Source organism: Protopterus annectens, chromosome 13.part0 (assembly GCF_019279795.1).
Source record: "Protopterus annectens isolate FY-2018-M chromosome 13.part0, PAN1.0, whole genome shotgun sequence".
Taxonomy (NCBI): Eukaryota; Metazoa; Chordata; order Ceratodontiformes; family Protopteridae; genus Protopterus; species Protopterus annectens.
In genome coordinates, this window is record NC_056747.1 from 970082788 (window position 1) to 970110342 (window position 27555).

The following is a 27555-nucleotide window of genomic DNA, read 5'->3' on the forward strand; positions in this document are numbered from 1 at the left end:
AAAGGATCAAGGGTCTCCAACATATGTCTTATTTTGCCAGACTAAAGAAACTTCAGCTCTATTCAGTAGCATACCACCTGCTCAGAGGTGATCTCTGCCTGACGTACAAGGCCATGTCCAATCAGGATCTGATGGACATGCTCCACCTCAAAAAATCCAAATCCATCAGGACCATGACAGCTAAAGACTTAAACCTCGGCACAAGTATGAATAGGACATGCTGGAGGGATAGATTCATAACCCAGAGGCTTCCCATGCTTTGGAACAGGATCCCAGTTTGTATTAGGCAGAGCCCCTCACTGACTCTCTTCAAGAGAAATCTTGATGAGTGGATGGGAGATCGTACCCTAGGTCACATCTGTGTCACTGCTAGACAGGGGCACAGTAAGCTAATTCTATTATATAAGGGGACCTTCATTGTGTCACTACTAGACACAGGCACAGTAGTCTAGATTTATTCTGTACATTTTTGTACCATTTCATGGGGTGGCAAAAGCCACATCACTATGGCTAGGCTTACAAATGCCCCAGGGCAGATAGCCTAGTACTATACTATGAAATTATGTGTATGTAAAATGTTTACTGACCATATTATTTACAATTTAAAGATAATTTCCCATTTTATACAGATGGATGTCTATATAAATGTCGGTCATTTAAGCTACAGTTACGCTTTAAGCAAAGACTTTAAATCAACTGTAGTTCTTTCTTGCATTTACTAAATTAAAAGGCTAGTTTTCCATTAGCACTTGCGTTTAGTTCAATGTAAGCAACCAGCAGGTGCAAACAATTATGAGGTCTGAGCAGTATGTTCTGAAAAAATCTGCAGGGTACAATGCAACTTACTTTTAAATGGACACTGACATGCAGTTCAGTGAAAAGGTAATGAATGATGTCTGAAATTGTGGGAAGTGAATATTTACCCAAGATTGGCCCCCTCAGCTGGCTTGTATTTTGATGCATTAAATTTAACAGTGTAAAATTTAAAGGATGGTCACTGCACTTTTCTTAAGGCTATAAATTAACATTAACCAAAAGCAAGCAAGTTGTGTTTTTTTAACATCTGGGTGGAAAAACAGGCAATAAAAGACAATCTAAGAGGGAACACAGGCTCTAACATTAGCACGGTTAACCGTATCTTTAGAATTAATACCCTACAGGTGCAGCTGTCAATTTGGAGCAGTAGATTTGGTTTTTAAAAAGTGCATATAGTTTTGTGTTTCTTCTGTGAACTTAAGTTTTATACAGTACTACAGGGAAAAGGCTAAGAAAATGGCACATGGATTCAAACAGATGAATAAATTATATACAGGATCAGGCTATGCATACAAGCTGCAACATGAAAACATTCAGAGGCGGGGTTTCATACAATATGTGGGTTTAATAAATATTAAAATGGCTACTTTGTCAGTATTAACATGGAATGCAAGTAGCCCTAAAAAGGAAAGAATATCTAATTAAATTAAATGCAGGGTATAAGCAGCAATGGCACAGGAGATGCGTATGGATAGAAATGAGCATGCAACTTTGACATGTGATTTAGGGTACACTCTAAAGCACACCAGAAACAAAGGAAAAGGAAGGTAACACTGACTGTGAGAGGGGCCCCAATATTGACAGAGAAGTGGAAAAAAGGCAAAAGTGATAGATTTGTGGTAGCAAGGGATTGCTGGAATGGCAGACTTATACAGGCATAAATTTACATTCTACTTAAAACTACCACTAAGGAGTACAGAAAAAAAGTTTTGAGAAATAAGCTTCCAGCAAGGAATATTACTCAAGTTTCAGTCCCCCACCCACCCAGCTTGCAAGTATGGATATACTGTGAGGACCTAGAAGGGAAAACAAAACATGTTAGATTTCTGAAGAAATTAGAATATTTAGTATGGAAGATGTGAATTCGGTAGCAGAAACTTGGATAAAGTATTCCACAGGATACAGAAATTGAGCTACAAGGGGCAGAAATATTTCACAAGAGTGTGTGTATTTAATTGAAAATTTTGACACAAATCCAATAACTACATTAGATCAAGCATAAATAAAAATCTAAGATGATGCAAGGTACTGATGCAAAGTGACACTGACACCTTCCTCTTATCTGTTAAAAACAAAGAAATTTAAATATTTAGTGGGAATTATTGAAGGTAGACGACTAGAGTTGCAGAAATTTACATAGGGGAAGAGAGCAAGCTTTAAGTGGAATAAGCGGATTCTCCCCAGAACAAGGTAGTTTATGGTCACTTGATTTGAAAGGGTACTTTAAAGTTATGTAGTTAAGACTCGTATACACAACTCAAGCAGAAGGTTGTAAAAGTTGAAGTGAATGATAAAAAGGAGGGGGTGTCAAGAAAGGGAAACTAGGATAATGGATGCAAAAGCTTAACGAGAATAACATACAGAGAAATAAAGTAGCATGAAGTTCTTCAAACACTAAGCCAGTGTAGGAAGGGGAAAACATTTTACCAAAAGGGCTGTCTGCAGTCATGGGTATAGAAAATACACAAGGGGGAGGTGGAATCTAATAGAGGAAATTAGCAAAAGAAGCAAGGAAAGTACAGTTGTGTACACTTGCCATAAATGTAGATGTTAGAGTGTATTCACCGTTGCAGTAATCACATTTGGGTTATCTGCTTGCAGTAGCCCTCAGTGGGCCTGATTAACAAAGTCTTGGGTCCTGCGTCGGCTGCTGTCTCTTCGTCCGTGACGTCAGGTCATCAGGAGTATAAAACATGCAGCAGACACCATTACATCAGTTTTCCTTGCCCAAGATGACAGGTGCCCTGCTAATAGGAAGCAATTAAATCTATAAATATACAAGGTTATACCTCCAAAAAAGGAAAAAAAAAAAAAAAAAAAAAAAGCAAATACACCAAAAAGCTTTTAAGCATAGTAAAGGAAAATAGAGGTATAGCCAAAAAAAGTCAAGGGGCTGGAGGGAGGGTAACCAGGACTGCAACAGTGAATACACTCTAACATCTACATTTATGGTAAGTGCACTCAACTGTACAACGTTCTTCGTGTTTCACTGTTGGAGTCATCACATTTGGGTAGATTCCCAAAGCTAAGAACGGGAGGAGGAATTTAGATAGCATTAGGACCAGCTATAAGGCCCTGCAAGACTGCAGTGGCAAAGCCAGTTCTGGATTTTAGAGAAAACTGGCAAATGGTAATGCTTGGTGAAAGTATGTACAGAACTCCAGGTAGCAGCTTCTAGGATGTCCCTGGTAGGTACGCCTCAGAAATGCTGTATTGGTAGATGCAGCCCTGGTTGAATGGGGTCTGATCCCCTGTGGGATAGGTTTTCCATGGTGCTTATAGTAGAAATGAATGCAATGGCCTATCCATTTAGAAATGGTTTGCTTTGAAATAGCCTTTTCCCTCTGTCACTGCAGCAAATGCCACCAGCAGTTGTTCAGATTTTCTTTGAGGTTTAGTCCTGTCCAAGTAGAATCTAAGTTGTCTGTGCGGATTCACTTCAGAAGCTCGAATCCCCAAAATCTCGAATTTCATATAACCGAGACCAAAAGATCGAGTTTTGGAAACTCAAACTTCTGAAATGAAACCGTAAAAAAAAAAAACCTCTAACACTGCTTTTGCAGGGGGGCTTTGCCCCTCTGCACCCCCCACACCCCTCCTACTTAAATATACCAACTCCGAGATCGTGCTACAGTGGGGAAAAGGGAAATCTCCCATTTTGCGCTGTATGCGGAAGCACAAAAAGGGAGATTTCCCACTTCCTGTCAACACCGCAGAAAAGATAAAAACATTCCGTGCACACAGACCGTACAGGAATCCTTGCCTCTATGTGCACGTAACGTTTTAATATAAGTAAGGTCTTATTTTTTAACACTTTACATATTCGATTTACTGAAATCTCGATCATATGGTTTCGACCATATGAAATTCGAGATTTCAGTAATTCGATTATGTGAAGTGTTCCCGTCTGTGCACATCTAAGGAATGCAGTAGCTGTTCCACTTTGTTCTGTGGATTAGGAAAGAAGGTTGGTAAATGAATGGACTGAGTAAGGGCCACACTGGATACCACCTTGGGAATGAAAGAGGGACTAGTCCTGAGGGACACCCTGTCTGCATGAAAGATAAAAGGCTCCACTGCCATAAGGGCCTGTAATTCAGATACCCTTCTTGCTGAAGTGATTGCTAAAAGGAAAGCTGTTCTCCAAGAAAGGGATTTTAAATCTGCAGTAGCAGCTGAGACGAAAGGAGGAAGGGTGAGTTTCTCCAATACAAAGAGTTAAGGTCCCAGGCTGGAGTTGGAGCTCTCCTGGGTGGTCTTAAATTTTGGCCCCTCTAAGGAACTGCTTGAGCAGTGGATGAGAGAAGAGGGGAGATTCTGTGTTATAATGAGCTGAAATGGCTGAGGTGTGAATTTTTAATGAGAAAAAGACGAGCCCTTGTGAAGCATCTCAGTTAAGTATTGTAAAATCTGAGGTAAATTGGGCACTGTTGTGCTCATCCCTTGAGACTGGTTCCAGGCACAGAACCTTTTCCATTTTTCAGCATAACATTTTCTAGTACTAGGCCTCCTTGCCTCTAAAATAATATTCATCACTGGTTTACTGAAGGATGGGTAAAGGAGAGATTAGGTAATTAGCCAGGCTGCTAGGTTCAGTGTTTGAAGCTGAGGGTGCAGAATCTGGTTCTCCAGCTGAGACAGCAGGGTAGGAGTCTGAGGCAGGTGCCATGGGGCCAACAGTGACGCACTGCGCAAGAGGGGGGACACCAGTGTTGGCATGGCAAGTCTGGTGCAATCAAAATCATCCTTGGTTTGTCTTGCTTGATCTTTAGTAGTACCCTGGAGAGAAGAGGCAGTGGAGGAAAGGCATAAACTGATAGGTTTTTCCAGCTGAAGGACAGAGCATCCACTTTCCAAGCTTGTCTGTGGGGAGTCCTTGTGCAAAATTTGTCCAATTGATAGTTTTGGTGGGAGGCAAACAGGTCTATATCTAGGCTCCCCATTTGCGTGACATGTTGAAAATCCTTTGTTTCAGTTTCCGCTCATGCGGGTCCATGAGGTTTCTGCTTAGTTCGTCTGCCAGTGTATTTAGTTTCCCTGGCAGGAATAGAACTTGTAGATGCACTTGGTAGCTCAAGGCTGTGTTCCACAATGCCATGGCTAGTCTGCAGATGCATACCCCCCCTGCTTGTTTATGTACCACATAACAGTGATGTTGTCAGTCTTTACCATTAATTGTCCTGGAAGAATGTGGTCCTTGAAGGCTGTCAGAGCATTCTGTACAGCTAACATTTCTTTTTGATTGATATGCAGGTGCATTTGACTTGGGTTCCATTTGCCCTGAATGCACTTCCCTGCCAGGTAAGCCCCCCTGCCAGGTGAGCCCCCCATGCATATAGTCTGATGCGTCTGCTGTTAGGGTTTGGGCAGCAGGGGGAAATGTGAATGGTAGTCCATTGTCTTGGTGGCAAGCCTCTGCCCACCAAAGGAACTCTAGGCCTAGGCAAGGCATGATAGGAATCACTGATTCTAGATCCTGAGAATGTTGACACATAGGCTTTTTAGATACCACTGTAGTACTCATATGCAGTCTTGCATATGGAATTAGAAGAATGCAGGAGGCCATGAACCCCAAAGCTTGTAGCATTTGCCTTGCAGATAGCAGTTTTTTTCTGGCCACTTGTTTGAAGTAGGTTGTCAAATTAATTTGTTTTTCTGGCATGAGGAAAGCCATCTGGGAAGTTGTATTCAAGTTTGCTCCCAGGAATATAATTTGTTTACAGGGTACCAGGTGCGATTTATTTTAGTTTATGGTGCACCCCAGACAAGTTAGCACCTTTTGTACAAAGGCCAGATGTTTCAAAAGTATGTCCTGGCTTTCTGCCTGAAATAGACAATCGTCCAGGTATGGGTATATTTGAATATTTCTTTGCCTGCAAAATACAATGACTGGAGCTAGGCACTTTGTTAATACCCTGGGCACAGTAGATAAGCCAAAGGGCAGTGCAGAAAACTGATTGTGTGTGTAGACTGCTTTGAAGCGTAGGTATCCTCTGCAAGATTCCCTGAATGGGATGTGCAGGTATGCTTCCTTTAAATCTACTGTTGCCAGCCAGGCATCTTTGCCTAGCATAGGAAACAATTGGTGAAGAGTTAGCATCTTGAATTTTGGAATCACCAAAAAGGTGTTTAGAGTAGACAGGTCCAGGACAGGATGCCATGAAATGTCTTCTATGTACCAGGAAAAGTCTTGAGTAGAAACCTTGTCCCTTCTCCTCCGCTGGTACCAACTGAATAGCCCCTATGCTTGAGAGAGAATACTTGCTTTTGGGCCTCTGCCCACTGATTTGGAGGTAGATCCTGCCAACCTTTTGGAGTTGGTAACGTGTGGAAGTGAAATCTGTATCCTTGGGACACTATTTAAAACCCATTTGTCCTGGGTAATGATTCTCCAGTTCTTTGCATGAAGTGCAATCTTTCCCCGCAAAGGGGCAGACAGCTGAGAAGTGCTTGGAAGTTTTAAAAAGAAGTCATTGAGACAGTTTACCATAGGGGGAGTTTTATTACTCCCAGATTTGGAAGTGGAGGCCCCTCACTGCTTAGTCCTGTGCGCCCCCTGGGACTGAAGCCTGGGTGCACTGCTGGATCTGGGTTTGGACTGAAGGTCTGGAAGAGGCAGGAAAGGACCAATTCTTAGAAGGCCAATGCCTACTAAATCTTGGAGGTTGTACTTGTAAAAAATCTTTAACAGTCTGCATACATTTGGCTTTTTCGTCCATCTTTTTAAGAACGTCTTCTGCCTTGTTGCCAAACAGGCAGTCCTGATTTAAGGGAGCATCCAGTAATTTCGCTTTAACATGATCTGGCAAGGATTGCTCCTTAAGCCAAGCATGCCTTCTAAGTACAGACCCAGTTACCGCAGCCCTGCAAGATGCCGCTACTGAATCAAAACCACACTGCAAAGTATGTTTACCAACTTGTTGAGCAGAATGCATTAAATCCTGTAAATCCTTATTTTCAGCACAATCAGGAATCAACATTTTCTGTTTAAGCAATTCAATAATATGCAGCTGATACTTTAACATATGAAACTGGCAAGTCAAGGCCCTAATGGCTAAAGATGCAAAAGTGTATACCTTCTTACCCCATCTATCCAGCGCCCTGGAGTCTCTATCAGAGGGGGTAGGATTTTTGGCAGTAGTAGCTTTAATGCCCTTGGGTCCCTGTGAAATGGTTTCAGGATCCGCAGTAGGATTTTTGAAAAGGAACTTGTGAGAGTCAGGAACCCTGTAATATCTATCAGGTTTTCTGGGAGCAGGAGGTAGAGAGTAAGGGGCCAAGCTAGATTCAGAAAAGGCATCAATGTCCAGTACAGGAGGTATAGCTAAAGGCCTGTGCTCGGGCAGGAGTAAGAAATCCCTAAGCCTCTTTTTAGAAGAGAAATCCTGACTTTCCCAACGAAAATGCTCCCTTAGAGTATGCAAGGTTTCACCAAAAGAGAAATCCTTTGGGGGGGGGGGGGGGGTGTCAGAGGGAATGGAGTCCTCAGCATCAGAATTCTCATAGGTAGAGAAGGGTAAATGCTGGTCATCAGAGGAAACAAATTTTAGAATTCTGGTCAGAAGTATAAACAAACTCTGTCCTAGGTCTCTCTTAGAGGGGGAAGGTTGGCTTCCCCTGATTAAAGTAATAAGGTCTTCAGCCATTCTCATTTGTTTTTTAGGCATAGAGGCCTGACCATGTGGTCTGGGCGTCAGTTTTCTAGGCATGGTTCGAGATTTAGGCCTTGAAGAAGAAGATGGCGTCAGTTTAATATGCAAGCCAGTAGGCCTGAATACACCCTCAGAAGCCGGTGCCTGCACAGCGGCTCCGGACCCATCCAAGGTAAAGACATCCGCAGGTTCCACAGTTGAAGCATCTCGCGGCATACTGGACTCCAAATGGGTCTCAGAAGAGGCCTGCAAATCTGAAGTAGTGGGCATCAGGGGCTGTGAAAGCGTCTCACTGAGTACCGGCGAACTGGCGACTGGCTTAGGAGAAGCGTTGTCGGCAGTTTTGGACTTAGGCGGCCTGTCTCTGTCTTTATCTTTGAGTTTTTCAGAACGTCGGTAGTCGAATGGCTTAACGAAGACATATCAGGATAATTAAACAGAGCACCAAATTTAGAAGCGAAAATATTTATTTATATTTGTTGACCGGGAGTGTCCGACTGGAAGTAGGTCCATTTTCAGTGGAGGCCCGGGGAGAAAAGCTCCACAGTTAAAATAAACAGACAGTAGTTACATTGGATTACATAGCGATTAACAATTTACATAGCAATTACTTACAACATATTTACAGATGAAGAACATAGTACATCAGTAGACAACTAGAATCTTTATCTGTGAAGTACATAACAGACACTAACAAATGTTACAAGAAGTTCCTGCTGTACAATAAGTACTGGCTTAGGAGCATCTGAGCTTACTATAATCAAGGTAGTTAGTGGAGTGGAAAGAAAGGTAGTGGTTGGATGGGGAGGGTGATATTAGAGTGGGTGTTGCAAGGGCATAGCCACCATGTTTTTAAGTGCACTTTTAGTAAAGTTTTGAAGTGGGTGCATGATGGTATGGAGGTAATTGTGGATGGGAGGGAGTTCCATAATTTGGCTATGGTGCAAGAGAATAGTGCTTCACCAGCAGAGTTATTGGCTTTAGTGATCTGCAAGTGATTTTTGTTGCTGTATCTTAGCGTTCTGGTGGTGCAATAGGGTTGGAGTAGATTCTGGAGGGATGGGACATTTAGTGGATGGTTTACTACTTTGTGGGTGAGTGAGTGTCGATACCATTGAAGGATTTTAGGGAGTTCAAGCCAGCCCAGTTCGGCAAGTGAGAGACAGTGGTGACTACGGTAGGATGCCCCTGTGGCGAATCTGGCAATTTTGTTGTAGCAGGTCTCTAGCTTGTTTAGATCGCATTGCCTTAGGTTGGTATATATTGGAGAGGCGTAAAGTAGGGTGGAGATAAGGTGGGAAATTGCTATTCAAATATTTGCTTCTTTGGTGAGAAGTTGCTTACTTCTGTATAGCGCTCCTAGTTTTTTGTGGACTTTTTTATGGTCATGGATATGTGAATGTCAAATTTTAGTTTATTGTCTATTTCCACTCCTAGCAATTTGGTGTGTTCAGTTGGGTATATAGTGGTGTTGTCTTTTGCTGTGATGTTAAAGTGAGAGTTGTTTTGAGTATGTTTGGTGGGTTGGAACATGAGTAGTTTAGTTTTGTTTGGGTTGAGTATTAATTGGGCATCGGATAACCAAATTTCAGCAGAGGAAAAGGCTTCCTGTGTGACTTTTTGCAGTTTGGGTAGGGACTGGGCTGAGCAGATGATGGTTGACTCATCTGCGTATTGTATGAGTGTGCCATGTTTGGTGGCAGAGGCTAGATTATTGGTGAAAACAGAGAAGAGTAGGGTTCCAAGGATGGATCCTTGGTGGAGACAGGTAGTTGGGGAGATATGTCATTCTGCCATACAACGGATTGTTGGTGGTCAGACAGGTAACTCTGAAACCAGTTGGTGACTGACTGCGAGAAGGATAGGTTATTGAGGACAGAGATAAGCTGTTTGTGTGGGACCATGTCAAATGCTTTAGATAGGTCTAGGAAAGTAGCAGAGGACAGATAGCCATTGTTTTTATGCTGAAGGATAGTGTTAGTAAAGGAGAGTAAGGCAGTGGTGCTGCTATGGTTTGGTCAGAAACCATGCTGAGTATTGGAAATGTTGTTATTAAGGAGGTAGTCTGAGACCTAAGAGTGCATGCATCTCTCTAGTATTTTGGAGTGTGGAGAAAGAATAGCTATGGGGCAGTAACTGGTTAGTTCTGTGGAGGGGAATTATATGTGATACTTTCCACAGTGTGGGAAAGTACAGTTTTGTACCTACCATAAATGTAGATGTCCGAGAAGTATGCATCTGCAGTCCTAACAAATGGGTTGTCCTGGCCTCAGGCAGCCCTTCGGTCGGCCGGATTCCAAAGTCTGGGTCTGGCCTCGGCTGATGTCGCACTTCACCCGACGTCATAGCTGCAGTTCAGCGGGTATAAAGGCATCAGCCGACGCCATTTTCCTCAGTGTTTCTTGCCCCAGATGCCAGGTGCCCTCTAGGAAGGCTAAATTTGGATAAATGCAAATGTTTCCAAACAATAGAGAGCAAATAGAAATAAACATGTATATACATATATACAAACAAATACACAATAATAGATTCCCCCAGCTAGCTACAAGATGGGCAAATACCCTAGGAGTACCATAGAGGGGAAGGAGGGTGGGTAATCCTGACTGCAGATGCATACCTCTCGGACATCTACATTTATGGTAGTTACAAAACTGTACTATGTCCTTCAAGGATGCATCTGCAGTCCTAACAAATGGGTAGAATACCATAGCCAAACTGGGGGAGGAGGCACTAAGGAAGCACTAAGAGTTTATGGTGTAGTTAAGATCCCTTGCAAAACAGCAGTGGCAAAACCTGCTCGGGATCTGGAGTATAAAGGTAGATTATAATGCTTGGCAAAAGTATGCACGGAGCTCCAAGTAGCAGCCTCTAAAATGTCTTTGGTAGCCACTCCTCGTAAGAAAGCTGTAGTAGTGGCTGTAGCCCTTGTGGAGTGAGGTCTGATGTTTTCTGGAGTTGCCTTTCCATGAAAAGAGTAACAAAATCTAATGCAATTTCCTATCCATTTTGAGATTGTTTGTTTTGAAATTGCTTTTCCTTCCATTCCTGTTGCATATGCTACCAGAAGCTGGTCAGTTTTTCTATTGTTCTTGGTTCTGTCCAGGTAGTAGCGCAATTGTCTGCGTACATCCAAAGTATGCAGCAATCTCCCCCCCCTGTTCTGCGGGTTGGGGAAGAATGTTGGTAGGTGTATTGCTTGGTTTAATGATACCCTGGAGACCACCTTTGGCATAAAGGTAGGATTAGTTCTCATGGACACTCTATCCTGATGGAAGATAAGGAAGGGCTGTACTGCCATTAATGCCTGTAATTCAGAAACCCTTCTAGCTGAAGTGATTGCAAGCAGGAATGCAGTTTTCCATGATAAGTACTGTATTTCTGCTGTGTGTCAACTTTTCTAACACAAAGTTCAAGTCCCATGTAGGCAATGGTGGTTTCCTTGGTGGCTTTACATTTTTAATTCCTCTGAGAAACTGCCTGAGTAGAGGTTGAGAAGACTGGAGGATCCATGTTGTATTCTGCTGAAATTGCTGATGCATGAATCTTAATGGAGGAGTAAGACAGACCATTGTGGAAAAGCTCTGCTAAGTATTCCAGGATGTTAGCTATGTTTGCCAATGATGCATCTACTCCTTTTGTTGCACTCCAAATGAGATATCTTTTCCATTTTGCAGAATAAGTTTTCCTTGTTGAGGCTCTGCGAGCCTCCAAGATAATGTCTTTAACCTTTGAGATAAATCTGGGTTATTTTTCCTTATGTAATGTTCCAAGCAGCTAGCTGCAGTGTTTTCAAGTTTGGATGCAGGATTTTGAAGTTGTTCTGTGTTAGCAGTAGAGGTAGTAGGGGTAGAGGCCATGCGTGTTCCCGGGACATACTCCTCAGTAGCGGGTACCAATGTTGCCTCGGCCAATCTGGAGCTATCAAGATGATCCTCGGGTGATCTTCTTTGATCTTCAGTAGCACTTTGTGCATCAAAGGAAGAGGTGGGAATGCATATGCTGTCAGGTTTTCAGGGAGTCCACCTTCCCAGCAAGTGGGTGGTATGTCCTTGTGCAGAATTTTTTCAATTGGTGGTTGTGTGGGGATGCGAACAGGTCTATTTCTGGCAGTCCCCATTTCCTTGTGATGGTTTTGAAGATGTCTGGATGCAGCATCCATTCGTGGGCATCCGTGGTGGTTCTGCTTAAGATGTCTGCTAGTATATTTTCTTTTCCTGGCACAAATATGGCTTGGAGCTGAATGTTGAGGCTCAGGGCCACATTCCAGAGGTCCATTGCCATCCGGCATAGAGGATATGAATGTGTGCCTCCCTGTTTGTTGATATACCACATAACTGTGGTGTTGTCCGTCCTTATCAGCAAATGACCCTGTTGAAGAAATGGTCTGAATGTCTGAATTGCCTGTTTTGCTGCCAGCATCTCTTTTTGATTTATGTGTAGGTTCATCTGGTCTTGAGTCCATAAGCCTTGTATGCACTTGTCCACCATGTGTGCCCCCCAACCGAGGTCTGAGGCATCCGTGGTGATAGTCTGGCTTGGGTGAGGCCTGTGGAAGGGCAGTCCTTTGTTCAATTGACAGGCCTGGGCCCACCACTGGAGTTCTTGCTTCAGGCATGGAATTATTGGAATTTGGGTTTCTAGGCTGTGCTTGTGCTGAGACCATAAATTCCTCAGGTACCATTGCAACTTCCTCATATGTAGTCTGGCATGTGGAATTAATATTATGCAGGATGCCATGTAACCCAGGGCTTGCAGGATTTTCCTTGCTGTAAGCTGGTTCTGCGTTGTTAATGCCATGAAACAGAGTGGTAGCTGCTTCTGTTTTTCTGCTGTGAGGAATGCCATCTGGTTTGATGTGTCAAGTTCTGCACCCAGGAAGGTTATCCTTTGGGATGGCATCAGCCTTGACTTTTTTGTGTTGACTGTGTACCCCAGGGCTTGCAGCAGGTGAATAACCTTTTTCAAATCTTTTGTTAATTTGTCTTTGCTGTCCGCTTGTAACAGGCAGTCGTCCAGGTATGGATAAATTTGAATTCCCTGAAGCCTGCAATGAGCAATTACTGATGCCAGGCATTTCATGAATACTCTGGGCGCAGTAGATAAGCCAAAAGGCAATGCTGAGAATTGATAATGCTCTGATCCTGCAAGAAATCTGAGGTATTTTCTGCAATTTGGTCGTATGGGGACGTGCAGGTATGCCTCCTTGAGATCCAGAGTCACCAGCCAAGACTCCTTGCCCAGCATGGGAAGAAGTTGCTGTAGGGTCAGCATTTTGAATTTTGGAACAATGAGATATGTGTTTAGAGCGGACAAGTCGAGGATAGGTCTCCATTGGTTTTCCTTCCTTGGTACTAGGAAAAGCCTTGAATAAAATCCTTGTCCTTGTTCCATAGCCGGTACCTTTTCTATAGCTCTCATCCTTAGTAAGTGGTCTATTTGCTGTAGAGCGTTTGTCCTTTGGTTTGGAGGTAGGTTTGGCATTCCTCTCTTCCTTGGAAGAATATGGAAGTGAAACCTGTAGCCTTTGTCTAATGTCTGTAAAATCCATTTGTCTCCTGTAATGTAATGCCAATTTACTGAAAATAAGGCTAGCTTTCCGCCTAAGGGTGCTGCCAGTTGTTCCCTGGTAGGCGGTTTCAGAGCCAAGTCACTGTGATTGTCCTGTGGAAGTGGTAGTGGCTGGATCTGTGGCAGTAGTTCTCTGGCTGTTAGGCTGCCACTGACGTCCCCTGTAGGCACCTCTGGATTGACCTCTGCCTCTAGGGCGCCTATTTCTGCTTCTCTGTGCTCTGGTGGTGTCTGGAAAGGACCAATTCTTGGAAGGCCAGTTCCTACTAAACCTCGGAGGCTGGACCTGTAAGAAATCCTTGACTGTCTGGACAGATTTAGCTTTTTCTTCCACCTTCTTCAACACTTGCTGTGCAGGGGAACCAAACAAACTGTGCTTTTCCATGGGAGCATCTAGAAGCTTTGACTTAACATGGTCTGGTAAGGATTGCTCTTTTAACCATGCATGCCTTCTGATCACTGCACCAGTCATAGCTGATCTAAAGGTAGCCTCCAGTGCATCATAGCCGCATTTTAAGGAATGATTACTGACCTGCTGAGTGTTATGCACCAAATCCTGAAGGGACTTGCGGTCTAAAGGTTCAGGCGAGGACAGTTTTTTAGTGAGCTGATCTAACAGAAATTCCTGATACTGAATCATGTGGAATTGACAGTTTAAGGCCCTAGCCGAAAGAGTAGCAGAAGTATAAACTTTTTTACCCCATCTCTCCAATGCCCTAGATTCTCTTTCAGAGGGGAGGGGGTTTTTGGCAGAGGCAGCTGCTACAGCTTTGGGGCCCTGTGAAATAGTTTCAGGATCTGCAATAGGAGCCTTATACAAATGATAATGTGTGTCCGGAACCCTGTAGTATCTGTCGGGCTTAGCAGGGGCCGGAGGCAGTGAGTCAGGGGCAGTACAAGCATCATTAAATGCATCATCCACAACTTTAAGTACTGGAGGAATAGCTAAAGGCCTATGCTGTGGTAAATGTAAAAAGGTCCTAAGCCTTTTCCTAGAGTCTGAAAAATCCTGGCCCTGCCATTGAAATTGTTCCCTCAAAGCATGCAAGGTTTCCCCCAAAAGAAAATTCCTCAGGAGGAGAGGCAGAAGGTATGGAATCCTCTGCATCAGAGTCCTCATATGGAGAGTAAGGGCCCTCTGGAGGATTTGTATTTTCTGAATCATCAGAGGAATAATCTGAAGAAACTGGCTCAGGGGGCTCTGCTCTAAGCCTCTTCTCTGGAGGTGGGTGAGAGGCCCTGTCAGGGTGAGACTGGGTTCCCCTGATCAAAGAAATGAGATCCTCTGCTAGACTAAGCATTTGAGTACTAGAGCTAGGCCTGTGAGAGGGGGCTTTAGCAGGCACGGCCTTTGAAGATTTAGCTGCTTTAGCCCTGGCAAAAGCCTTAATTGACATGGATGCAGGGGCCTAGCAGCTCCACGTGCAGGAGTAGATACATCTAAGGGGATAGTATCTGATAAATCCTGAGAAACTGTAAGAGCAGGTGGATTTTCCGTAGCAGATTCAGCCATGCTGGAAGAGGCCTCGGTAGAAGGAGGCATGCTTTCGCCGAAGGAAGAACCTGACTCGGTTTCGACGAAACCGAGACACTCATGTTAGCTTCACCGCGTTTCGCCGAAACCGCGGACCGCGAGTGTCGGTCCTTTTCCTAACGCTTTTAGCTAATTGTGAAGTCGGAGTCTCCGACGGCATGATATAAGCAAAAGCGGGCCGAAAACTCCTCTGCAAACTCCGACCGACGCCTAAGTGTCCGTCGGTTGAAGGAAGCACAGGCTAGACAAGCTGCTACATCGTGGTCTGGGCCTAAACAAGGTAGGCAGTAAGAGTGGAAATCTTTATGAGGTATTTGTTTCCCACAAGTTAAACAGTTATTCACTTTTTCTGACATCGGCTGAGGCAAGAAAGAGTCCCCAACGGGGTACTTAGCTTTTTAGAAGTCTTCGGTAGTAGCAATCTCTGGTTCTGACCGACCGGCACTTGCGAACAGCTTCTGCTTCGGGCGCCACGCGGCAAGAAAGACTGAGGAAAATGGCATCGGCTGATGCCTTTATACCCGCTGAACTGCAGCTATGACGTCGGGTGAAGTGTGACATCAGCCGAGGCCAGACCCAGACTTTGGAATCCGGCCGACCGAAGGGCTGCCTGAGGCCAGGACAACCCATTTGTTAGGACTGCAGATGCATCCTTGAAGGACATCGTAACTTTCTGACAGAGATCGGTTAATCAAGATGGATACTGGGTAGGCCAGAGCATCAGCTGCGATTTGTAGATATTCACTTGGGAGGTTGTCTGCTGCTAATCTGGTGGGCTTAAGTTTAGTTGAGTTTTTTTATGTTGGAGGTAGGTACAGGAGAAAAAGAGAAGGCAGTGGGGAGATTACTAGTTGAAGGTGTGGGTTGGAGGGGAGGGGGGTTGTGTTGTTTAGCTAATGATAGTATGGTTTGTGTGAAGTGTGTGTTGAATGAGGTAGCAATATTTTCTGAGGAGTGAGGGATGTTAGCAGGAGGGGTACTGACTTTACCTGGGTGGAGGATGAAGTTTATGGAGGACCAGAATTGTTTGGGGCTGTGTTGGGAGGAGTCTAGGGCAGACTGGTAGTATTGGAATTTGTCCTGTTTCATTAGCTTTTGACTCTATTGCGTAGTTCTAGGAATTTCTGTCTAGTTGAGGGGGTTTTGGTTTTGCGCCAGTGCTCCCAGGCTTTATCCCCGTTTTTCATTTCTGACTTAGTGGTTTTCTGTAGCCATGGGGAGGGTTGTGCTTTGATTCTGGAAAGTCTTATGAGGGCATGGTAATTAAGGATGCTCAGGAAGCTAGTATTAAAAAATTAAACTGAGTCATCAAGACTGAGGTACTTTAGAGGATGCCAGTTGCATTCTTTGAGGGATGAGATGAATTTGAGTGGGTTAAAGTTTTGTTTTTACGTATTTGATGGTAGATGACAGGTTTAGCTTGGTATAGGTATTTTTTGAGTAGGAATGTTGGGGAGTGATCACTGAGGCCATCTGATAAGCAGCCCGTTATATATGACTGGGGGCTCTTACTAACTAGTATCCAGTCCAGGGTAGTGTGCTTGCTGGAGTTTTTATTTATCCTGGTTGGCGACTGGACTAGTTGGGTGAAGCCATGAAGGTTTTCATGATGGGTTGGATGGTTGCCAGAACAGGATTGCCAGTCAATATTGAAATCACCTAAAATGATAGTTTCTTGGGGGAGATGGTGGGTAGACCAGCTAAGGAGGTTTTCTAATGGAGGGATGTTTTGGCCAGGTGGGAAGTAGCATCCAATTATGTTGCTGGTTTTGTTTTGGTTTATTTTGAGGTTGGTAAATATTATTTCTTCATTGCCTATTTAATTGTCTATAACATACAGATGACTGATAGTTTGTGGTGTAAATAAGGCACAAAACCGACAGCGAGGTATGTCATGGTCAGGGCCTAGGCAAGGAATACAGTATGAATGAAAATCTTTATGAGGTATTTGCTTTTCACAAGAAATGCAATTATTTACTTTTACTGACATTGGTTTAGAGCAAGAAAAAGTTCTCCAACGGGGTACTTAGCTTTTAGAGCAAGAAAAAGTTCTCCAACGGGGGACTTGGCTTTTAGTTGAAGACTTCGGTTTTGAAACTCGAAAACGAAAATTTCAGGAGTCGGCTGACCGGCACTTGCGAATTGCTCCTGCTTCGGGCACTGCACGGCAAGAAAGACTGCTGTAATGGCGTCGGCTGCATGTTTTATACCCGACGACCTGATGTAATGGAAGAAGAGACAACAAAGGACGCAGGACCCATTCTTTGTTAATCAGGCCGACTGAGGGCTACTGCAAGCAGATAACCCAAATGTGATGACTACAACAGTGAAACACGAAGAACATCTGGGAGCAAACAACATCAGACTGAAAGGTAATAGAGTGGGAGGATGACAAGCAGGAGTTTAGACTGTAGATTAGAGACTGCCTTTCTTATCAAGGAGTACAGGTAAATAGAAAGGGAGAGAGCAGTGTTAAGTGAAAAGCAGTTTCATTAGATCTGTTAGTGGAGTCTAATGCTGTTAAAGAAATAATTATATGGCACATAAAACACAGTATAATGGCTATAAGAATCAATCAGAAGAGGTTAAAGTCTAGTAAGAGAATAGAAAGGCAAATTACAAAGGAGTAAAGGGAAGAAATCTATAGGATACCTGAATATACAGAAAGTTTAGAATTGTTACATGGAATTGTTCACATATGTATAAACAGTAATCACATTTTAGATGATTTTTTTTTCCAATGGTAGAATGCAAATGTGCTAAATGTGATGGGAAGATACAGGAAACTGAAAACATTTTTGGGAGGAATAGGTTCATAGGTTGGTACTAGGCTATCGGCCCTAGGGCCTATACAAGCCTAGCCATAGCAATTCCCTGGATATTTCTTCCCACAATATTTACTTCTCTGGACCCCTGTCTAGCAGGGAGACTGACATGATCCCCGGGGTGAATTTCCTATCTCCCATCCAATCATCAAGGTTCCTTTTGAGGAAGGCCAAGGAGGCTCTCTGCTTGACACGTATGGGCAGTCTATTCCAGAGTATGGGAAGTCTCTGGGTCAGGAACCTATCCCTCCAGCATGTTTTGTTCATTGTGATTACAAGGTTTAGATCCCTGGAGGTGTGGCTCTGAAGGACTGGGATTTCTTTAAGCGGAACATGTCCCACAGCTCAGGGTTTGACATGGCCTTGTATGTTAAGCAGAGATCGCCTCCGAGTAGACAATATGCCACAGAGTATAGCTGGAGTTTTTTTAAGACGTTCAGCATTTGTCATCTGCTTTAGGCCTGTGATTCTTTTAGTGAGGTATTTCTGTGGCCTTTCCAGCTGTTGCAGATGTCTTGTGAGGTACATACCAAACAGGGCATTTTACTCTATAATGGGTCTAATGAGGGATGAGTACAGTGGGACAATGACCTCCTTTTTTCTGGATGAAAAGCCCTTAGTGATGAGGTGTGCCACATAGAAGGATTTCCTGACTGTTGTGGCGATGAGGTTATCGAAAGTGAGACCACTGTCCACCTGTGCCCCTAAGTCTCTCATCACACTTTCAATGTTTAGTATACTGCCACCTATGTGGTAATTCATGGGTACATGTTTTTTTTTTTTCCAATGGGGATAACTATACATTCCTTGGCATTAAACTTGAGCCCATGGCTCTGGCACCAGGCATCTGTTTCTGTAAGGCCCTTTTGTAGAATATCCACATCATTTGGGGATTCAATAATGGCTCCCAGTTTGCAGTCATCTGCGAATTTTGTTAGCCAGAGTCCCTTAGTGTTGGCCTGTACATCAGAGACGTAGATGCTAAACAAGAGTGGTCCCAGGACTGAACCCTGAGGTACTCCACTTGTCTGGAGCTGGATTTGGAGTCTGCTACTTTTAAAGTCTGGGTTCTGTCAGTAAGCCAGTTGGCAACCCATCGAGTGATGTAGGGATTAATGCCCAGCTTAGTAAGTTTATCTATGATTCCAGAGTGGGGGATGGTGTTGAAGGCCTTGGCGAGGTCCAGATAGGCCGTGTGGACCGCCTTACCCTCGTCCACAGCTCTGGAGACTGATTCGAAGAATTCAATCAGGTTCAGGAGACAAGATCGACCCTTCACAAACCAAACTGGGTGGGGTCCAGTGTTTGAAGGTTGCCAATGTCTGTTTATAAATTCCATGCCCTTGCAGATCAGGCTCGTCAGACTGATGGGACGGTAGTCCCCGGGATCCAAGGTGGATTCCCCCCTTGAGGAGTGGGATAACTGTAGCTGTGCGCCACTCAGTGAGCACGAAGCCTGAGGTGAGGCTATGATTAAACATGACACTTAGGTGAGGTGCCAGTTCATTTTGTAGTTCATGTAGTACATAGCCTGGGATGTCATCTGGTCCCATGGATGCTGTATTGTTAGCTTTAGAGAGTGCGGTTTCTACCTGTGTGGCCATGATTACCGGAGTTTGGCAATCTTTTGGTACTGAGATTGGCCCTTTAGGGGGTGAGAGGGAGGTGAAGTTGGCACTAAATTGATCTGCCAGGATATTGGCAATATCCTTGGGATCAGTATAATTAATAACACTCTGTTGAAGCTCACATCAGATCGGAGCATTGCCATTTAGAGTCCTGACATAACTATAGAACGCCTTGTGGTTGTCTTTGGAATCTTTGGCAATTTTATTTTCGTAAATAGCTTTTGAGGATTTTATGAGGGATCTCAGCTTCTTACTGAGGCTGGTGAGGGAGTTTTTTGCATCCTGGGATTTTCCTCTTTTCTGCAACATTTTCTTCCTTCTGTTGTATAGTTTGTTTATAGCAGGGGACCACCAGATTGGCTTCTTTTTTTGGAGGAGAGCATCTTGGTTCTATTTGGGATGGCACGAGTGGATGTGTTCGTACAGTGCCTTAGTGTAGGATTCTGCAGTCGAACTTTCAGATCCCGTTTGCATGGGTGTCGTGAAGTTGGTCACTTCTGATCAGTAGCATGTAGTTGGCTTTGGAGAAGTTTTTTTAAGGAGGTTTCCTTACTGGGGGGTGGGGATGTCAAGGGTGATTTGCTTATGGCCAGACCTGACCAATGAGGAGGTGACCACTGGTGTGGAGCATCTCTCTCTCTCATGTTGGTAATGACCAGGTCTAGGATATTGGAGCCCCCTGGTGGGACAATGGATTAGTTGATTCAGGGTGTTGGAATTTATGAATTCCAAGAACCGTTGGGAAAATGAGTTGGTACCAGAGTAGTTTTCCCAGTTAATGGCAGGGTAGTTGAAATCATCCAGTATTAGGGTGTTTGGTTGTATCTTAATATTTTCCAGTATGTTTAGAAAGGTGTAGTGATAATCTTGGGGCATGGTGGGGGATCTGTAGCAAGCTACAATTTGGATTGCAATCTTACCTAGTGTTAGTTACACCTGGAGAATTTCAGATGCATTGTGTTGGGCAACTAGCCTGGAGGTGTGAAGATCCTTGGTGAATATGGACACTCCTCCACCTTTAGTGTTTCGGTCTTGGTTTTGTGGCCGAAAAGAGTGGTAAGAGTTGTAGCCTGGTATTGCAGGGGTGCGCTCTGGAGCCTTGAACCAAGTCTCAGTTACTGCACAGATATCGGTGTTCTCCATTTTTAAAAGTGCCTCGAGAGAGTGCATTTTGAGGTTTAGACTTCTAGCATTGAATAGCATTACCTTCAGATTTTGCATGCTTGTATCTGTTACGGTGGTAGTTTTGTCCTTTGAACTTTGCCTAAAAAAGGCACTATAGGGGTGGCAAGAGCTTTAGCCAGTAACCTGAATCCCAGGGGTAACAGGTGCAGACCATCTCTGGCAAAGCATCATAGTTTGTCAATCATGTCTTCCCAGGCAGACAGATACTGGATCCCCTTTGAATGACACCAGAAGCTTAGCCAATTGAAGTCAATCATTTTGTCCTTATACTGTGGTATCATTCTGGTTGAAGGCAGGATGCTACTCAGGGCTAGGGTCATACCTGCCTGGGCCACATGATCCAAGAGGTCTTCCATGTCTCTCTTCATGTAGTCCAGGGAGGTACGTCTCAAGTCATTCACTCCAGCATGGACAATGAGAGTCGTATTTGTACTTATTGTGGAGTAACTTGAGTGCATGCATTATGTGGTGGATCCTGGCACCTGACAGGCAGCTGACTGTAATTTTCTCCTAGTTCAGCCTGGTGAGTGGGACATCAGTGTGCCTGACTATAGAGTCACCTATGACTAAAGTGTCGGGTACATTGTCTTGCCTTAGGGGCTGTTGTTGGGTGGCACACTGGTGTTGTAATTTATGTGTCACTTCGGTTGTGACTGGTGTATGTTTGCATTTCAGCTTCTGAGGTCCTTGTTGTTTGGGCAGGTTAATGTTAAGGGCCTCTGCATATGTGGGTTTAGTGTTGGTATGTGTGGGTGTTGATGGTGTGGGTTTTGAAGGACTATGAGTTGCTTGAGGTGTAGTGCAGGTGTTAAACTGACCGTCTAGCACAATCTTTGCAGGAGAGAGCTTTGCTTCCAGTTTTGTTATGCAAGTGCACCTCTCGCAGGTTGTAGTGTTGGGTGGTAGGAGGAGAGGGCTTGTCTGTGTACATGAGGCAGTTGCCGCATTGCCCCAGTATGCCCAAATTCACCAGGTGGACAGGAGAAATCACCGGAAGGTGACCCTTGGACATGCCTGTTTAGGTGCTTTTTTTGTAAAGTATAAGAGCCGTTTTCCCTTACCTTTGCAAGGTACTTTGCAATTATAGTATGTAATCTATACATCTATAGAATCTATAGAATGTAATGAATAGATAGATTTAAAAAAAATCTCTGCAGAGTATTATGACAGAAGTGTTGGAGAACAAATGGAAGTAACTAAGGGAAATATTATTTTGAGCTGGGATATAGACTCTTAATTGCTTAAATATAGCAAGGCCTTACTAGATTAAATGCAAATGTCTGCCAAAATAGCAATCACTAGAAAATGTAAATAAATGCCTACAAAGACAGTAATGGAAGTTTGCATAATGTACAGGCAATAAAAACTGGGCACAGGATCTTTAGAAAAAGGGAAAGAGCAAATTACACAGAATGAATGGAATTTGTGGGAACAATACATGCAAAGTAAAGTTCAGGAGGAAGAGGAGTGAAGTTTAATGGAAGGCAGGAACTGAGCCTATAACACTACAGTGAATTACTTTTTTTTTTTTTTTTTTTTAAGGAATGCATGCGTACTGTATTATGTTAATGGAAACCTATGGTTTGTTTTCTTTTCTATAAATGCATGTGAACTCATGCTACAAATTAGAATATGACAGATGTTCAGGAAAAAATATTCACTTGGAAAGTCAAACTGGGCAGAGTACATTTCCGTGTAGACCCAGGTAGAAAAGATACAACAGTGGTAATTTAATATTTATACAAATACTGAAAAGCACCAACGGTACACACAGATGCGATAACACTCAGTATTAGGTGCATTTACTAAAATGTTTTCATGGTACTGAATACAACTTTCAAATATGGTTAACCTGGCTAAAATATTTACAGCAGGTTATCAGATGAATAAATGCAACACACATATTGCAATTTAACATGACAGATTCTACAAGCTTCATTAAATAACAGTTTCTGCAGACTTATAGTAGGAAATAAATTATAAAATTAGTTAATGTCCTACTATTATTTAAGGCATTACTAAGGGAAGTAGGATGCCTTTGCAGGGTCATTGTCAGTTGAGATGATCAGATATAAAAAAATTTGAGAAAGACTAAGTAAGGGCTATCTCTTAGATACGGAATGCTGTTCTCAGTTTTAGATGTAATGGAGAAGTTTGAATACTGTGATGGTTCTTAGTAAGTAGATGAGTTACCATTTATAAAGGATATGAAAATACATCAGGAATGTGCTACTCTAAGGGAGAGTGGAAAGAAAGATGAAGAGAACGGTAGGGATACAGAAACAGAGCTTGTTTCAATCCCCCCCCCCCCCATAAACATCTTTATTAAATTATCGCATATGACACAGGCAATCTTATATTTATATAAATGTAAAACAAAATGACACCACTTTAATTACTAACATTATATATAACAGACACCATTGAAACAAATGCAGCTGCAAACATTACATATCACTTATAATCTAGCCAGTCAGTGTCAATTAAGTATTATATGGCTCTTTCAAATCCTGTCTCTTAAACCTCTATCCTTCTCTGCATATACTGTTCCCACAATTCCCACTTTTTCCAATGTAGTTTGCTCCTTCCCTTTTCTAAAGATCCCAATTCTAATTGTTTTAGCTCTGTTACTATATTCACTACTTCTAGTACAGTTGTTTTAGACTTTGATTTCCATTTTCTAGTAACTGCTTTTTTGGCAGCCACAATAATTTGACTCAGCAAGGCTTTACTACATCTAGGCAATTCTGATTCTGTATCCTAGCTCAAAAAATCATTTCCCCAGTCAATCCAATCCACACACCCAGCATCTCTGACACAACGATCTGCAGGGAATCAAAGTCTGCCAGCTTATTACACTCCCAAAAAACATGCTTCCATCCACCTCCAACATTTGCTATCCACCTGAAGAAAAAATCTTTGCAGTCTACTTAGGGTATAAAAATACCTATGTAAACACTTCCAGGCAAAGATCCTAAATTGTCTAGACGTTGTTGCATAGCTGGGAGGTATACATCGAATTGCTTATCCAACCTCTCTTCCCAATGCTTTCCAAGCCCCTCTGACCGATTCTTATAATTATCATGCAATATTTTATATGCTTACTAATTATTCCTTTTTTAATGGCAGCTTCTGTTCTAGATTATATTAAGAACTCTACCATTGCTGGTCTCATTTAAGGACCCCCCCCATTTCTTTTTCTTTGCCTACACTCTAATATCAATCCTTGATAAGGAAATCTCTAACCTGCAGTCCAAATAAATTCTTGGCCTCTTCCCATTGTATTAACTTTCCCTTTCTAGTTATTTGCTTCCAATACCTTGGTTCCTTTGCCAGTTTTCTCCAATAAATTTCAGACCCCTCTTGCCTATCTGTAACCCTAAACACAGTCACCCCTATCAGCAGAATTTTTCTCCACTCCCGTGCTGGTTTAAGTCTTAGAATACTCCCTCTTATTTTATGAATATAATACTCTGTAGAGCTTGTTTCAAGTTTAAGACAATTTCTTTGAGAGAACACAGAGGTGTGCAGTAGGGGAGTGGCCAGAGGGAAAGTGAAAATATCTATAATTCACAAGCTTACTTCATCTGCCAGACAAGATGGGAAGAGAAAAGTAATAGTAATGAGCGAGAATTTTTTTGCTTGCTAATTTCTAATTTGACAGCATAAGCCTAATTTGTAGCTGGACTAGCAGAATTCTGTTTTAATGCAGTACTCTTATTTTAGCTATGACCATAGTGAACAGGCACCATAATGAAATCTGGAACTAGACAAGCATGGTGAGAGCGATGGTGATGTTCATATCTGTAATTTGACTAACACAGGAAATGGCAAAGCTTTGGTCACCTGCAACTGCCACCATTTAACAGGTATACAGACAAGCAAGAAAGTTCTCCCACCTCTGTCTGCAAGTGGTGAAATTGAATCCCTGACACTAAGCACTCTGTCAAGCTCCACTTCTCAGGACCAAGACACATACCACCAAGCTGCATTTATTAAGCAACTTGGTCATCTGATCATATTTTCACTAAACATTATACAATGAAAATAGATGTTATTTCCATGGCCAGGGCGGGTACTGCCAGGGCTTTTCTGTATGGGTTTGTAGAGTGCTCTCTGTACCTTCCTCCTCCTAACTTTCTTCTTCTTAGCTCTTTAACTCTCCATTATGTAAAGAATACTGCAACACTGACATGGAAGGACATAGTACAGTTAAGATCTTACCATAACAGTAGATTCCCTTCTCTTCAATGGTGCAGTATTCACTCCCTCCCCTCCTTCCCCCTCTTTCCTAGCCTTTGCCCCTGTGCTTCTGTTACCCTCCTGGCAGAGGGGTTTCTTGATTCCTTTTTCTTCAGGATGTGTATGTTCTCTTTTGTTCCTGAGGGTACTCTTCTTCCTGGGGCAATTCAGTTCTGAGTGCTTGTGTCTGCATGTCATCTTTATGCCCTACGTCTTGTGCAGGAAGCATGTGTGTGATATATGGTGCCTTTAAGATCTAAAGGCCTGGCATATTGGCTGGGTGTTGAGCTATCCTTGGCAAGAGATCCCTTAAGCAAAGAATACTGCAACAATGACATGGAAGGACTTCTTAACTTTGAACGGGTCTTCAATAGAGCCTGGTTGTGCCATGTCACCTTTATCCTATCACAGTACAATTAAGTCTCAAGCACATAAACCTGCTAAAAAGCAATACCTCTAAAATATGGTACCACAATTGCTATGGTTCAGATAAAAAAGAGCATGTTATTTTGTTCTTGCAATGGTGAAAAGACAAAATGAAGAACAGTTTCTAAACTGGGTTTCCTTTTGTAATGAAATCTAAAATGTGCATCTGGTTTATCTTACCACTGAGCTCGACGTAAGTAAGCTTTGATGTAGGTTTCATCCAGTTTTATTGCATTTGTACAGTCTTCTATTGCTTGTTCAAGTTTCTTTAGCTGCAAAATCCAGAGAGAAAATCAATGAAAAGCATGAAGATCACAGCTTTACTGCAAGAAAGTTAGCAGGTGAAATTTTAATTTTAGCTTGTTTTCTTATCTTGGATTTAAATGCCTTATACTCCCCACAGTCATTTTGAGTGGTTAATTTGCATTTCAACAGTACAACCAAGGTTGATGGAACAAGCTTTTAGTACTTCCAAGCAATACGACAGGCTTTAAAACTTTCAAGACATCAGAAGGTTTAAAAAGTGAGAAATGTGCAAACACAACAAACAAACATGAATATTAGCTGCCACAAGCACTGAGAAAAGTGAATTTTTATTATCAGAACCAGTGGACACAGTTTTTTTTCTGAGGAAGTAATTGGTTCACAAGTAGTAGTGAAATTCAAAAAAGCAAGGAGGTGATCTGTGCAAGTAAACGCATCCCTTTACTCATCTGCCACATAAACCACAACAATTTATTATACAAGAGTTCAGAAGGGAGAAGGGGAGTACTGGAATACTTAGAGAACTTGTGGAAAACAGGGAGAGAATGCAAACTCCACACACTGACTAGAGGTCACTCCTGGACTCTGCAGCTGTGATACAGACAAACTATACTTTTTTTAACAAAGTAAATACGTTAATTTTTTTTCTTTAAAACATACTGTTGGTATCAACTGCTGCTACGATCATTTGATTATTATAGACGCTAACTTGTGAAGTTTGGGCGCAGGGCTGGGAACTCTACAGTAAAAACTCCACTGCCAATCAATCTGCAGGCCAATGATCTACTGCAGCGACCCTTAACAGAAGGGGTCGAAAGACACTGCTAGATAATGCTAATAAAACGATGTCATGTCAAATAAGCAGTGCTAACATTCTATTATCAATGACTTGCCATATACCAAGCATGCCAAGTATAATAAAACTACTCTACTGAGTCTTAATCCCATGTTTGATTTAACACTGCTCATTAAAACCAGTTAAGCACACAAATCGACTATTTTCAACCTAATTTGAGATCCGGAATTAGTGATCACATTGTTTTATTTACATTCTAACACATTAATAACTGGGCCAGTAACTTCTCACCTCATAATGGAGTCTTTTAAGTACTTGGTTCCATGTCAACGTACTCTTCAAACTCAAATTCTAATACAGCATCACATACAGTCCATTTTCATAATATGAAGTACTTCTGATCTCTAAAACTTCTCAGTTCCACATTTTCAAGCTGTTATTTTTCAGCTCACAGCAATACCTTCAGTTCTTTATTATATGCCATTTTACACCAACTCAACAAAACATCTCTAGAGAGGTTAAATTCTGTTCGAAGTACAAGACTCCAGTACTACTCAAGTATTTTTTTTATACTGAAGGTACTTCTGAGCCATCACATTTCCAAAATACTCTTGCAGGGGTATATATGTGCACAAACATTTCCATACAGAAAATCAATTTTCTTAAGTTGCACAACTAGAATTAAGACATTTCCCTCTACTGCTCAAGTAATATTTAACTATTCAATGCTGCGGTGGTGGTGCTGCGGTAGCGTTGTCGCCTCACAGTTAGACATTGCCCGTTCGATTCTCAGAGCGTCTTTTGTCTGTCGACATGCGTGAATGGGCGTTCCTTCGTTGAAGGTTGTGCGTTAGGCCCGGCAAGCCAGCACGTAAAAATCTACTGCCAATCATTAGCAGACCGGAGTTCCGCTGTGGCGACCCCTAACCGGGAAAAGCTGAAAGATACAAACTCCTTTGTGCTGTATTGTCTATATTTATTACACTTTTCCAGTCTGTCATTTCATGCCCTAATTATAAAATCTACTATTTGCGGTTTAACAAAATTACTTTCCAACTTCGCATATCGTCCTTGAACTCTGATTAAACTTGTATATACAACCTGATTAGAGTTCAACAACCCAAACATTTGTCTAGCTTCATATCTCATTTCATGACCTCATTTCTTTATTACCTGCTCACAAAATCTCAGTTCTTTCTCCAAATGCTCGTGGCATTCAGTCTTACATAATTCTTATTACTATATATTGTACGACCTACTAACATTTTTTTCAGGGTCCAACTTTCTTCAACACATGCTTAACAGTACACAAAGATGTATTTTCATTTTCATTTCCTGGATCTGCCCACATATCCATGTGTGATCCTGTTGCCTCACTGGAACTGTGCCTACCATGTGC

At 42.5% G+C, this 27555-nt stretch overlaps 1 protein-coding gene across 1 annotated transcript in view; it reads right to left on the reverse strand.

The window, feature by feature from the left end:
* DNAJC7 (DnaJ heat shock protein family (Hsp40) member C7) overlaps positions 1–27555 on the reverse strand; it is a gene marked incomplete at its 5' end in the record, with an annotated part of 1180673 nt that overhangs the window by 638437 nt on the left and 514681 nt on the right. The window contains 1 exon segment of the mRNA XM_044054736.1: positions 25277–25368. Within this exon segment, the coding sequence (XP_043910671.1) occupies positions 25277–25368 (92 nt within the window).